The 11,763-nt window shown below is 44.4% G+C and overlaps 4 protein-coding genes across 6 annotated transcripts; 2 read left to right on the forward strand and 2 right to left on the reverse strand.

Annotated features, from left to right (window-relative positions):
• Positions 1–2,539: 2,539 nt before the first annotated feature.
• BDBG_06459 lies at positions 2,540–7,003 on the forward strand. 3 transcript variants are annotated; one of them, XM_031722613.1, is made up of 6 exons: positions 2,540–3,842; positions 3,903–3,992; positions 4,203–4,482; positions 4,588–5,659; positions 5,721–5,989; positions 6,053–6,691. In XM_031722613.1, the coding sequence occupies exons 4-6, from the start codon at positions 5,395–5,397 to the stop codon at positions 6,461–6,463; spliced, it is 945 nt and encodes a 314-aa protein (XP_031579438.1). In that variant the 5' UTR covers positions 2,540–3,842; positions 3,903–3,992; positions 4,203–4,482; positions 4,588–5,394; the 3' UTR covers positions 6,464–6,691. The 3 variants fall into 3 exon arrangements, with proteins under 3 accessions (XP_031579438.1, XP_031579439.1, XP_002623611.1); XM_031722614.1 differs by lacking the exon at positions 2,540–3,842 and adding an exon at positions 4,049–4,142 and having other exon boundaries at positions 3,969–3,992; positions 6,053–7,003; XM_002623565.2 differs by lacking the exons at positions 2,540–3,842; positions 3,903–3,992 and adding an exon at positions 4,078–4,142 and having other exon boundaries at positions 4,199–4,522; positions 6,053–6,650.
• Positions 3,272–4,622, reverse strand: BDBG_06458 (uncharacterized protein). Its single transcript, XM_002623564.2, has 2 exons — positions 3,679–4,622; positions 3,272–3,575 (listed from the first exon to the last, which is right to left on the reverse strand). The coding sequence occupies exon 1, from the start codon at positions 4,495–4,497 to the stop codon at positions 3,712–3,714; it is 786 nt and encodes a 261-aa protein (XP_002623610.1). The 5' UTR covers positions 4,498–4,622; the 3' UTR covers positions 3,272–3,575; positions 3,679–3,711.
• Positions 7,004–7,057: 54 nt separating the features above from the next.
• On the reverse strand, positions 7,058–10,299 carry BDBG_06460 (mannosyl-oligosaccharide alpha-1,2-mannosidase). The gene is made up of 8 exons (XM_031722615.1): positions 9,412–10,299; positions 9,142–9,352; positions 8,953–9,072; positions 8,759–8,810; positions 8,457–8,709; positions 7,981–8,389; positions 7,733–7,907; positions 7,058–7,609 (listed from the first exon to the last, which is right to left on the reverse strand). Exons 1-8 carry the CDS (start codon positions 9,630–9,632, stop codon positions 7,521–7,523), a joined length of 1,530 nt encoding a protein of 509 aa, XP_031579440.1. The 5' UTR covers positions 9,633–10,299; the 3' UTR covers positions 7,058–7,520.
• BDBG_06461 (uncharacterized protein) lies at positions 9,813–11,248 on the forward strand (the record flags this gene model as incomplete). Its single annotated transcript, XM_002623567.1, has 4 exons — positions 9,813–9,879; positions 9,955–10,180; positions 10,395–10,491; positions 11,000–11,248. The coding sequence occupies 4 exons, from the start codon at positions 9,813–9,815 to the stop codon at positions 11,246–11,248; spliced, it is 639 nt and encodes a 212-aa protein (XP_002623613.1).
• Positions 11,249–11,763: the final 515 nt, after the last annotated feature.

The raw sequence follows: 11,763 nt of genomic DNA on the forward strand, positions 1-11,763 counted from the left end.
GCAGTAGATTTGATTTCTCTTACCACTGCTACTTCTGTCACTATCACAATGAATGAATCAATATCTTCTCATACTACTGTAAAATCCCAGTGCTGAAGCATCAGGTACAATCAAGATAGTCAGCACAAAGAAGACCACTGTGTAAAGTGCATGCATAATAATGAGTGTTTCACTAACTGTCTGCTTTCATTATCTGATTGAAAGTAACACATAAGCTGCATTATCTTCACTCTTGTAAGCTCTCAGTTGTTGTCTAAATGTTCTCTTTTTTCACTCATTTTCAACTGACTCCTCTCATCTTTCTATCACATTATATATACAAGCAGGTTGTCTTTCTTCTTCTACTGAAGACATCAGCTTTCTTCTCTTCTTACAAACTATCTCATAGACTCATAAACACTAAACAACACCTATGTTTGTTGTTATTGTCTAAGATAATCAGTGACTATATAATATTCAGAGATATATAAACTCATGCATTAGATATCAAAACATTATAACTTAATCATATCTCTTCATTTCTCTGCATTTACATTGTCTTCTTCATATCAGAGTAAGTCTTCATCTTTGTCTTTAAATTATTATTATTATTATTATTATTATTATTATTATTATTATTATTATTATTTTTCATATAATACTCATTATTACTTTTAACATCAAGTTCTTAGTTTTATTTACTTAATAAAGCTAAGATTTTATTTCTAGAACATTTTGTTAATTTTCTTACTGCAACTCTGCTTCATGATGACCACTTACTCAAGTCTCACATCAGTGTCACAAAGCAATTGCTCCACTGTAGCACAAGTACAACACTGCAGAAGTATTACTATCAATCAGCATCTGTTGTCCTGTGATTCTCTCTCTATGCACCTCAGAAGGCAGATGGGAGATAAAACAAGATAATACAATACAAAACAGGTTTCACAGATCTGGAAAAGAATTGTCTGTACTTCTTGTCCATTGTTATGAAGTCATCTGTCAACACTAGGAAAACATTGAACTGAGTACACTGTCAAGGCTGCTATCTCTAGGCTCGAGAACAGTAGCGGAAGAGTATGTGGGTTGCCACAAAAAATTGGTGCAGAGAGTAGTAAGCAAAATAGCCAACAAATGTGGTGAGTTTCTTGGATATAGTCTGATGCTCCTGCGCAGAGGCTGCAAGTCTCGTAAAGCGTGGAGTGCTGCCAAATTTAACACCGAAAATGTGAGGGATTCCGATGAATGAGATCTCTGGGATGCATGATGGAATTTGACCAGGAAAACAAGTATTTTATATCTTGGGCGAAACTGTTATGAGAAATTTCTGTGGTTGGCGGCCATTTAACGCCGGTTGGAGATGGAAGATCGAGCATGGTATGACCATTCACAACGAAAAGCAGGCTTAGAAGAGTACACTGCTCTAGCAAGTTTCAGGGGGTGCTAAAACCCGTAAATGCCAGGGGCAAATGGCTTGAAAAGGCCAGATGCGGGAAGGAAACGTCTCCAATTTTGTTTTCAAGCTGCCAAACTGCATCAACTTAGGAGAAACATATGCATACCTCAGCACTGAAAATAGGCATCTAGTTTTCCGGAATAGAAATGCACTTAAGCTTGAGCAACCTGACATTTTCCACACATCTTCTGGTGTGGATATCCACGGAGTAAGAACCGCGGGTAGTGATTCAAATGATAATGGGAGATGGAAGTGTAAGGTAGATTGCCTGGTAAATTCTAGGACACAACAAGATTCCGCCGGTTATTGATACTTTGATTTCTTTTTTCACCACTGGGAATGAATGCACCAATTTGCCCAAAGTGTGACACTACCTGACAGCAATCCGTCTTCGCCAGATCATATAATCTGAAAGCAGTAGTTATGGTGTCAGAAGTGCCAGATCCAAGGTCGCAGATATAGCGAGTAAGCACTAAAAAGTATGGATCCAAAGTGAAATAAAAAGGTAGGAGGGAGACTGTGCTACCCTAAGATACCGGATCATGAATGCTCTGGGGGCTATAATGACGGAAATATCATGTGGAGTAGCCACTTCGTTCGTTGGCTTGCGCGTTTCCCAGAACACATAGCCAAGCGATGCTCGCCAAATTTAGCCAACTTCGAATCCACTCGATTGAGGTATACAAAAACCCTCACTAGTTGTGCAATTGCACATATGTTCTGTACTCCTAAAGTTGTAACGTCAGTAAATACAAGTAGATAGGGGTATGGTATGGGTGGCTCTAACTCATTTCCGGTTGGCCCAAGAATTTAGGGATTCAGTATTACAGAAGGGACAATATAATCAATCCGGATGCAAGCATCCAGATTACGTAGTCGAACCAATCTCCAAGTTTTCCTTGAACGGACACGATGAGCCCATTGCGAAGAGAATACTTTATATAGACCCCAGCCTGCTCGAATTGAAGTTCGGATAAGGTTGCGGCTGCCAAGACAGGTTTGGATTTTATTGGCCGGCTGCTCGGCTAAGTTAGTGGCGCCTTACGTTAACTTACCTAATTTGAATCGTGATGCTTCCCAGATCATGAGCACTTAATTCACCAACTACCATCTACACTCCACATTTGCCAACCGTAGCACACATATAACGGCGAACTTCTCATGAAGAGCAAACGCGAAAATATGCTGATCACGATCCTAAACTACACCCCTGACAAGCTCTTGAACTTTCACCCAATTTACTTTCGCCCATGGTTTGTATTTTATCCCGACCTGCGGTGCTCAAAACCCGTTACCACGGGACTTTGATATGAGCAGGCTTGGGTTTTTAGGCGGATCCGAATACTCTGTGACCGGTACAACCGACAATGACATATATGCCAACTAGAAATTAACTGTTGGATTACTACTGAAAATATGAGCCCTAGTGCAACGAGCCTACGTATAGACGACACAGGGGACACAAAACTTCTAATAGCGGCGGAATGGCATTTTTTCCCCTGATAGCCAGCGGCACCAGTGATAACCCAGCGTCAGCCCATAGCATCCGAGCTAACGGAGTTGTCTATATTCGGGAACGAAGATGAAGCCGTGTGGTGAAACCACTTAATACCATTGTTTGTGATATATTGGCTCGGATAATTTGACCTTTCAACTTTTGTTGAACAGCTGACTACCCGACGTATGGCTCGAGTTCGAACGCGATTGAATTGGCCATCGAACATCTAGAGCGGCGTACACAAATTTACCGGTGTGGGTTAACCGATTACATTTATTGAACGAGCTTTGTCACTGGCAGCCAAAACTGGAACGAGTAACTCCCAATCGCATTCCAACTGCCCAATAAACCGAAAATTGTCTACCTTCATAACACGACTAGATTGGTAGATACAAAGTCAAAAAACCACAACTTCCAGTGTGAAATATCGCTCCTGGAGAGGATCACATAAAAAAAGAACGGGCCATATCTCGATAGAACAGTCGTTTTCTCTTTTTGGGAGGTTTCCAGAGGCGAACTAGTTCTTGTCCCGTTTCCTAAACGCTGAACTGAACTAATTTACATTTGACGCCAACCAACGATCCCCAAGCCCCTAATTTATTTGGCTCTATTCGATCTCCGCATTATCATGCCGTCTACCCTCTGTGAAAGGATTAGCCACTTATCTAGCTTCAATGGGAATATGCAGGCAGCAGCTTGGATATTTGTTCATATATCGGTGATGGACGGTTAACGTGGAGCATACCCTAAATCTTCAGCCTTAGCCGATGTTTCCTTTTTACTCTTCTCCCTCTGAGACTTGTCGAGGGGTGGCATAACTACTATAGCCAAACTGTCGCCTTTCCCTCTTCGCCTTGTTGCTATCGTAATCGGAATAGCCAAAGCTATCTTGTCGCTTCGCATTCGCAGGTCTGCCATAACCAGAAGAAATCTGTTGTTTCTCCCTCTCAGGCTGATCATCGTAGCTAGAATATCCAAAACCATCCTGTCGCTTCGATATCTCGGGGTTGTCGTCGTAGTCAGAATAGCCGAAGCTATCTTGCCGCTTCACAATCACAGGTCTGTCATCTCCAGAAGGAAACTTTCGTTTCTCCCTCTCAGGCTGATCATCGTAGCTAGAATATCCAAAATCGTCCTGTCGCTTCGATATCTCGGGGTTGTCGTCGTAATCAGAATAGCCGAAGCTATCTTGCCGCTTCGCAATCACAGGTCTGTCATAACGAGAAGGAACCTTTCGTTTCTCCCTCTCAGGCTGATCAGCGTAGCTAGAATATCCAAAATCGTCCTGTCGCTTCGATTTCTCGGGATTGTCACTGTAACTGGAATAGCTAAAGCAATCCTGTCTCTTCTTATTGCCATGTTTTCCCAATGGTGGTGGCAGGCTTCTGTCACAGAGGCTTCGCGGTGCTTCCGGGGCGATGCGAACGGGAATTAAAACACGTGCTGCAACACTTGTAGATTCCTGCTCGGTTCTTGCAGTACCACCTCCATCATTGATAATTGGGGCCGATAGAACGGTGGCTATGATTCCACCAAAGACAACGAAGGGGTAGGCGAGCCACATTTTGGAAAGTGCACTTGGAGTTGATGTTGGTTGATATGTTTCTTTATCAGAGAGAGAGAGAGATTTTGATCTGCTGACAGGTGGCTGAAGGCAGGGAAGCTTCGAATGGAGTAAACACAGAGAGGCAAGGTGCGAACATATTTTCCAGGGGAATGGCTCTAGAAGGTTGATATCCCTTTAGCTTTATATTCCAATTCCTTGGACTCTCCGCTCTGACCTTTGTACACCGTCTCTGCCCGACCCCTCCCATAAAAGTGGCAAGGAAGGAAATCCTGTTGATGCTTCATTCAACATGGGGTAATGAGCTCAGGTGTGACTTCGCTGATCACTGCGAGGATCTTGGGTCGGTGCATGCATTTTTGGCCAGTAATTCTCCTTCCAGACCTCTGAGGCTGCCAATGACCAGAATTCCCGTCTTTCATCACGGAAACGTTACATTGCTTTTGAACCAAGTGTAACTAATGATATGATATTCCATGATATCGGTTTTATCATGGTCATATCAGGCGGAATGATACGATAGGCCTGATGATATCCTATCCCTATATTTTCAGAAGAACAATCCTCTGCTAAGTATATTGTTCTCCGTTCCTGTTGAGAGAATCTGTATCACTTTATATTGCATGCTGAGAGGCAAGTGATTCACCGTGAGAACATTGGCTTACTTATTTGTTTGATATTTCCTCACTACTTTGCCATCATCGGGCTGATTGACCAAGTTAAGAGGAACGTTAAACCGCCAGGGGTATAATAATAGGCCGACTGAATGCCTCCTGCAGAAGCAGTAGTCGTCGTCGACTACCAGCTGAGCCATGAAGCATATAGTCTTTTCCCTAACCTCATCCTCCTCTTCCTTAAGCAGCCTTTGCACCCTGCCAACTGATATTGGTTGTCAGCATGTTTAGAAAATGGATTGGTCAATCCAGATTCAATTGTCTCAATCGAGAACTGGATGACTACGACGGGGAAGCCGAAGAGAGTCTTTTAACCAAAAGGTTGCCTTATCCCAATCACTTAACGTCTTCAAGAACAAAGTGTATTTTCTCAGCAGCGGCCGGCTTTATCATCGGAGTTTCCAGTGTTCTCGTGTATTTGCTATGCATATCTTCATCCCCGCCGATGTTTGGGAAAAACGCAGCGCTCAAACAAACTTCATACTGGTGTGGGTAAAAAGCCCCCGGCACACTTCAGGCTGAATATATAGGCTAATTCTACATACATAGCTAAGGTTCTTGACGAGATCGAAATCCCAACATATACTGTCCGAATGAACGGGACTCTCTTCCCCCCTCCCGATCCCGATTTCTCACGACAGGAGCCCAGTGCAGAAAACGACGCCACTTGGGAAGTCTTCGAGAAAATTCGCACACATGTCGTCACGCGTGATGATATTATCAAACTAGGCAAGGACCCTGATACTGTCGCACGCTTCGACGACGAGTACTGGGGATTTGAACAAGATGCGTATATGGCACAGCTGGATATTTTCCACGTAGGTAACTAGGGCCGTGGAGTGCATCGCGTGTTCATTATATATCGTTAACATCAACAACAGCAAATACACTGCCTGAACAGGTTGCGAAAAGCAGCCTTCGCAACATACCCCGGCTATACGCCAGTAGAGACGGAAGACGCATACTCGAAGATTTGGTGGGTTCACATTGGCCATTGTGTTGATATGCTGCTACAGAATATCAAGTGCTATGGGAACACCGACATGATAACGGTCGCTTGGGTAGGAGACCACGGAAAGCTCTGGCCGGATTTCAGTATCAACCACAAATGCCGCGACTTTGATGCCATAATGAAGTGGAACCTGGAGCATGCCGTTGATGTTGGGAAGTTCAGCCGAATGCCGCTTCCGAAGGACGCTTATTTATGGCCAAAACCGTGGGCAGATCCCGAAGCTGAGCTTGGTCATCCGCTTGGGAAGAATGAGTGGAAAGAGGGAAGACAATGTCATTAAACATTTGTGGGTATAGCTGATAACAGTACTAAGGAAAATGAAGTAGAAGCTTTACAGCCTGTCATGAACAAGTTGGGGGATTTGTTGATACCTTGTTTGTTTCCCTTTCATCTCTTTCACCTTTTAACTCAGCTTTGTGTCAACAATACAATTCTCATCATCAGTTCTGCTACCCTATAATACTTCCTTCCTACTTATTACAAATAGACGACGAAAATAACTCCTTCCTTAGAAGTGGAACGCCCTTGCGGTCCTATACGGACTGTACTGGCTCCTTCACGTAACCCCTTGGATGGTTGCCCTAATTGCTACGCTACGTGCTCATGAAATCTGCCTCTTCGTCACGTTTCTAGGGCCCCCGTTTCGTGACCAAGTTTTGTAAATCAATTTAAAAATATGTAGACAAGGGTTCACACTTACCTTGCGGATAAAAGCTCTGACTACTTCAAGTATGCGCACTTCACTGCCATTTCTTTAATCGTATGTAGTTAATCTTCCACCATTTAGAACTCCACAAAGGGAAATCATCAAGGGTCCTTGGTTGGATTCGCATTCATTGTACATGTACATGTACAACAGCGGTAGACAAAATATCAGCAATGGAGCGACTCATTACAACTGCCGAGCCTACGTTGATAAGGTATCTATCTCTCTCCTCTAAACTAGGGTTTATATTAAGAGAATTAAGACTAGAAGGTAGCTGTCCATTAGAACACTACTACTTCAAAAACTATTAAGCTTTGGGCAGGAATTCTCCCATTTTACTTCATAAACATAATTCATCCAGTTTGGTGCTTCTGTTCCAAATGCACTGCAAAGCAATCCATGAAGCATGATGTTTTAATGTACTCCACCCATACTTCAAATAACCAAGAAAGAAAATGGCAAAAAGTGTGTCTCCCGAATTCCCGCAAGTTTAGGAGTTGGGTATGAGAAAATAAAACCCATGAAACAGCAGCTGTGTTGCAACCTGCATACATAGGCACTTGTTTAAGAAGAAAATATTACATTTTGTCCTCTACCTCCGTACAGAGAGCCCTCCTCCTCTTGGTCAAGTCTATGCTTTCGTCAGGACCTTTAAAGGGTGGGCTTCGGTAGTGTAAACCCACTTGTTCTTTCCCTTGCCGGCTACTTGCCAATCTGCTTCTGTAAGGGTCGTTAGCAAAGCATAATACATGAATTTGGCAGGAAAGGCGCGGGAAGCTGAGTGAAGTCTAACGTGAAATAAACGAGCGCATCTTGCATTGAAACAACGAGTTAAGGACTTACCCGGAGCAAATGCCAAGTAGGCATATTTCAAGACCTCAGCGAAGAGAAAGCTTTCTTGGAAATCTAACTTTCTGCCACCAGTTGGACTATTTACATCGCCAATTGAGGTAAAGCCAGACTCCGTTCGGCAAATCTTGCGAACCGCTTCGAAGGCTTCCCATACCCATTCCTGGTACTGTTCAAAAGTTAACTGTCTATGAATATAAGGAGTTGGAAGACAGCGATGGGGTAACAAAATTTTCGCTTACCATGGGGTCTCCAGTCACTCTGTACGCATAATAGTAGCTTTCAATAACCTCAGGTCTGAGGTTATAATTGCTGTGGGTAATATAAAACCCCTCCTCCTCGAAAAGCTTTCTTTGGTCGTCCGGTACCTTCTTCGGGTCCCAACCGAACCCTTCTGGACCGATTCCTGTAGCGGTTGAATGATACGAGTGATAACAACCCTTGACGAGCTCTAAGCCAAAGTCGATAAAATCTTGGCGACAAAGAACTTGACCACCAAGAAGGAAGTTGCCGCCATTGAAGCAAGTTAGATGCTGGGAAGTAAAGTCAAGTTTGCCGTTCCTAAACCCAGCTAGATAAGTATATTCGCCGTGGTTCGAAGATATCGTAGATTTCAAATGTTCAATCGACGATTCAATCGCGAGAACCCATCTTACATGCTTAAATATTAGCAAGAAGGCCATAAATGTCAATGTGGGGAGGGTACGGGGACTATCACCTGTCTCGGTAGAGTTCAAACCGAGTCTCATCATAAACAAACATCTTGATTAAATATTCATAGAATGAATCGGCACCTCCACCCCAACTGACATCTGCATTCACAAAATATCCAGTGGTTGTGTTGATATCTGAACCGATAAGACCGGGAAAAGGCTCGGTCGCTGGTGGCTTCGGGTGAAGGAGATAAGATTCGCCTTTCGCGACGAGTTCGCCATACTCTGGTTCACCAGTAAGATCGGACAAGTGCATCCCTGTGTCGAGTAAGTATGGTCTGTGTCAGAAGGGCTGTGGGTGGCTCACATTCGAGTATCAGAGTTCCAGCCTCCGCAATCCCACTCGAGGTCCTGCCATCCTATCCGACGTTAGTTATTTCCCCTTCATCCCTCGCTTGTGGCGACCGTGAAAATACAAAGCCGAATTATATGACTGACACGTCCCGTCCAGAGTCATCAAGTCATAGCTTCTTAAATAGGGTGGAGATATATAGGCCTTACCATCGTCTTGTTGTTTATGCGCAGATTATTCGACGGGATACCGGTTGGAGTGTCAAACGCGTATTTCATGATATCTGCTAAATTTTGAGATTGGGCTAGGAGCGAGTCGATATGGTCAGGCTAAAAGGTTGATCAGCAGAGCAGTTGAATAAACGAGAGCAGATTATTATAAAGCCGCGGAATACTTGCGTTTTGACCCATATCATTCTCGCTCAATAAATCATAGCCTGAAAGCATTCCCCCCAAATAGCGTATTGTGGTCTCAAACAAACTAACTTGTGTGTCCGTTTTCGAATAGTCAAGCTTCGCGATATGCGCTAGAATCGTCTTGACAATGTCGGGGCTATCCATTATAATCGCGGTGGAAAGGGCATCGACGGCTGAAGCACCCCAGCCATTTCTGCTCCAGCCATTAATCTCTGAGGTAGAGGCAAGATTAGACGTGAGGAATCCACAAACCGTGAGTTGCTTGCAGTGTTAGAGACCGGGCGCAGTTCATCCTGAGGAAACGCATATTCCATGTAGCCATTCCAAGCAAATTCAAATGCGTCTTTAACCTCCTGTGCTCTATCCGCGTTCTTCTGTGAACGGATATACTCTTTGTGAAGTACTGGGGACGAAACTGCGAATCGGACCAGGGCGAACGCTGTTAAGAAGACCCCGAAAGAAATCTGCCGCATCTTAGAAGATTACGTCACGATAAGCTCCTCAACTACCCCAAAACAGTGAAGACTTGTTTAAAAATAATCGTGAAGTAGTAGAATGAAAAATCATAAGGAGAAATCTGAAAAGAGCCGAGCACGAAATGAACTGGCAGGAGCCAGCCACATCGAGAGCAATTTGGCGCCTTCCTTGGTCTCATGTATAAAACAGACTGGCAGATGCCACCACCAGTAAAGAAAGGTACATTACAAATGTACCAGCAGGGTGAGTATTAACCCGCAGAGATACGGCAGCCATTTTCTCTCAAGGACCTGTTCTCCTGACCTGGACTCTGCCTAGATCATGCTGGTCACAACGGTCTCAGCAGTGAGCATGCGATATCTAGCATCACCCGTGCAAGAACATTGGTAGAGGCCCGCATATCGGTCCCGCGCCAACACTCCAACACTCCAACATCAGTCCTTGATCAGCTACAAGCCGGGCATCAACCCAGGAAGAGGAAGACGGCCATGGCTAGTGAAACACTGGAAGGTTTCGTCAAGAAGTTGCGGACAATGTCCGGCATGTAAGTGAGTCTCATTTTGTACCATGTGCCGTGCATGCACCTCACCACGCGGTTGCATATGAAGTACAGGAAGTGGACGGGAGCGAGTTGAGATTGTCTCATGGAGGGAGGGAGTCTGCTCTGCTTCATTTCATGGCGATTTTCAGGGGGGAAAAGTAAGCATCTCACGTGGGTAACTAGGGTCCTGTAACTAACTATGCCTAATCTAGAATAGCGGCCTGGTCGGTCTCTCCCGGTCTGGTGTGAGGTTCGTGTCACAATTAGCAGCAGCCTGGTGCATATCGAGACCACCAACTTCCGACCTTCAGTCAGTAAGCTTTCATTTACTACAGAAAGCAATGGCGATGCTTCGACGAACAAATAGTCTGATTGAAAACGTTGACTCAAGCCGCATGACCTGAGCTGCAACCACTAGTTGAGACCACACACCCTACGTTCACCTTGACGGTAAACCCTCATATCCGATGAAGATAACAACTTGAAGACAACGAATTCCTGTGGACTTGGCAGAAAGTCTGGATAGCCTAGACAGGAAGTCAAGTCGCACATGACTATTTACATTTTCTGCTGCATGATTCTCTCTGCCTTTGAACAACTCAACTGGGCAAATGCTGTCGAAACCGCGCTCGTTAAATATGCACAGTTTGATCCTACCTGGAGGTTCAACTTTGGTATACACTCAGCAATGATACACGCCTCAAAATCCACTTTGCAATTTCCCTACTATTACTCGTCGGGATCTTGTCAGCCAATCCCGGGCGCATCACTCGAGCCGCCATCGGGATTTCTTCCCCACCGAAGGGTTAATCATGGAAATAGATGAGGGTAACATCGAGTGTAAAAGGTTCAGCTTCGAGACCATTCGGGATACGGTACATGGCGCACTACAGCTCGGGATGCGAGAAAGCGAAATGCAGCGTGACAGCTTTTAATAACCTCTGGTTAAATTCGTTCACTATTCTTCCTGTCCTTGGTCAGGAGGCGGTACGGTACCACGCTGACAACATGACCTTGCAATCGGAAACTGGTGATTATCTTCAAGTCACTGATACCAAATCAACCAGATAAATAAAACATATAATCATGTGCAATTAGACATTCTGAACATCCGAAAGTTCGCCTGTTATTCAGTGCCGTGCAATAAGCTTGACATTATAGCGTATTTTGACCGATCATCTGCCAAGGAAGCCAGCCGGCGCTAGGCCGAAGCGCTGCCGATCATCCCAGCAGCGCGCCACAACCGTGCAAGACTGGACTAGGCAAAAGAGGCAAAAGAAATCGAGAACACTTTCTTCTCGCCGAATCGGGTAGTTTAGAAGGGCACATGAGGTGGTTTACCTCAATTGGTATTCCCGATGATCCCCACATTCAGTTTTTTCGTCCAAAACAACCTTGCACGCAACGTTAATTTATTAAAAATAGTTTTGAGAACCATAAGCGTCTTTCAATTTATGTCAAGGATAAGTTTTCAAACTAGGGATATCTAGCGTGAGGTAGCAGGACCGGTTACGGAGTCAGACATTCCAGAGTAACTGCCACAGTCAATTCCTTGCCCCGCAGTTCTGACTGCGATCCAACCATTC

The sequence above is a fragment of the Blastomyces gilchristii genome, assembly GCF_000003855.2.
Source record: "Blastomyces gilchristii SLH14081 genomic scaffold supercont1.13, whole genome shotgun sequence".
Taxonomy (NCBI): Eukaryota; Fungi; Ascomycota; class Eurotiomycetes; order Onygenales; family Ajellomycetaceae; genus Blastomyces; species Blastomyces gilchristii.

Excerpts from the sequence above, each read along its gene's own strand:
- BDBG_06459 (XM_031722613.1), top strand. The coding sequence starts at position 5,395 with ATGTTTAGAAAATGGATTGGTCAATCCAGATTCAATTGTCTCAATCGA. Across the intron at positions 5,660-5,720 it reads CAAACAAACTTCATACTGGT|CTAAGGTTCTTGACGAGATC; the intron begins GTGGGTAAAAAG and ends CTACATACATAG. Across the intron at positions 5,990-6,052 it reads CACAGCTGGATATTTTCCAC|CAAATACACTGCCTGAACAG; the intron begins GTAGGTAACTAG and ends CATCAACAACAG.
- BDBG_06458 (XM_002623564.2), bottom strand. The coding sequence starts at position 4,497 with ATGTGGCTCGCCTACCCCTTCGTTGTCTTTGGTGGAATCATAGCCACC.
- BDBG_06460 (XM_031722615.1), bottom strand. The coding sequence starts at position 9,632 with ATGCGGCAGATTTCTTTCGGGGTCTTCTTAACAGCGTTCGCCCTGGTC. Across the intron at positions 7,908-7,980 it reads GAGTGACTGGAGACCCCATG|TACCAGGAATGGGTATGGGA; the intron begins GTAAGCGAAAAT and ends ACTTTTGAACAG. Across the intron at positions 7,610-7,732 it reads CTACTTGGCATTTGCTCCGG|AAGCAGATTGGCAAGTAGCC; the intron begins GTAAGTCCTTAA and ends CGACCCTTACAG.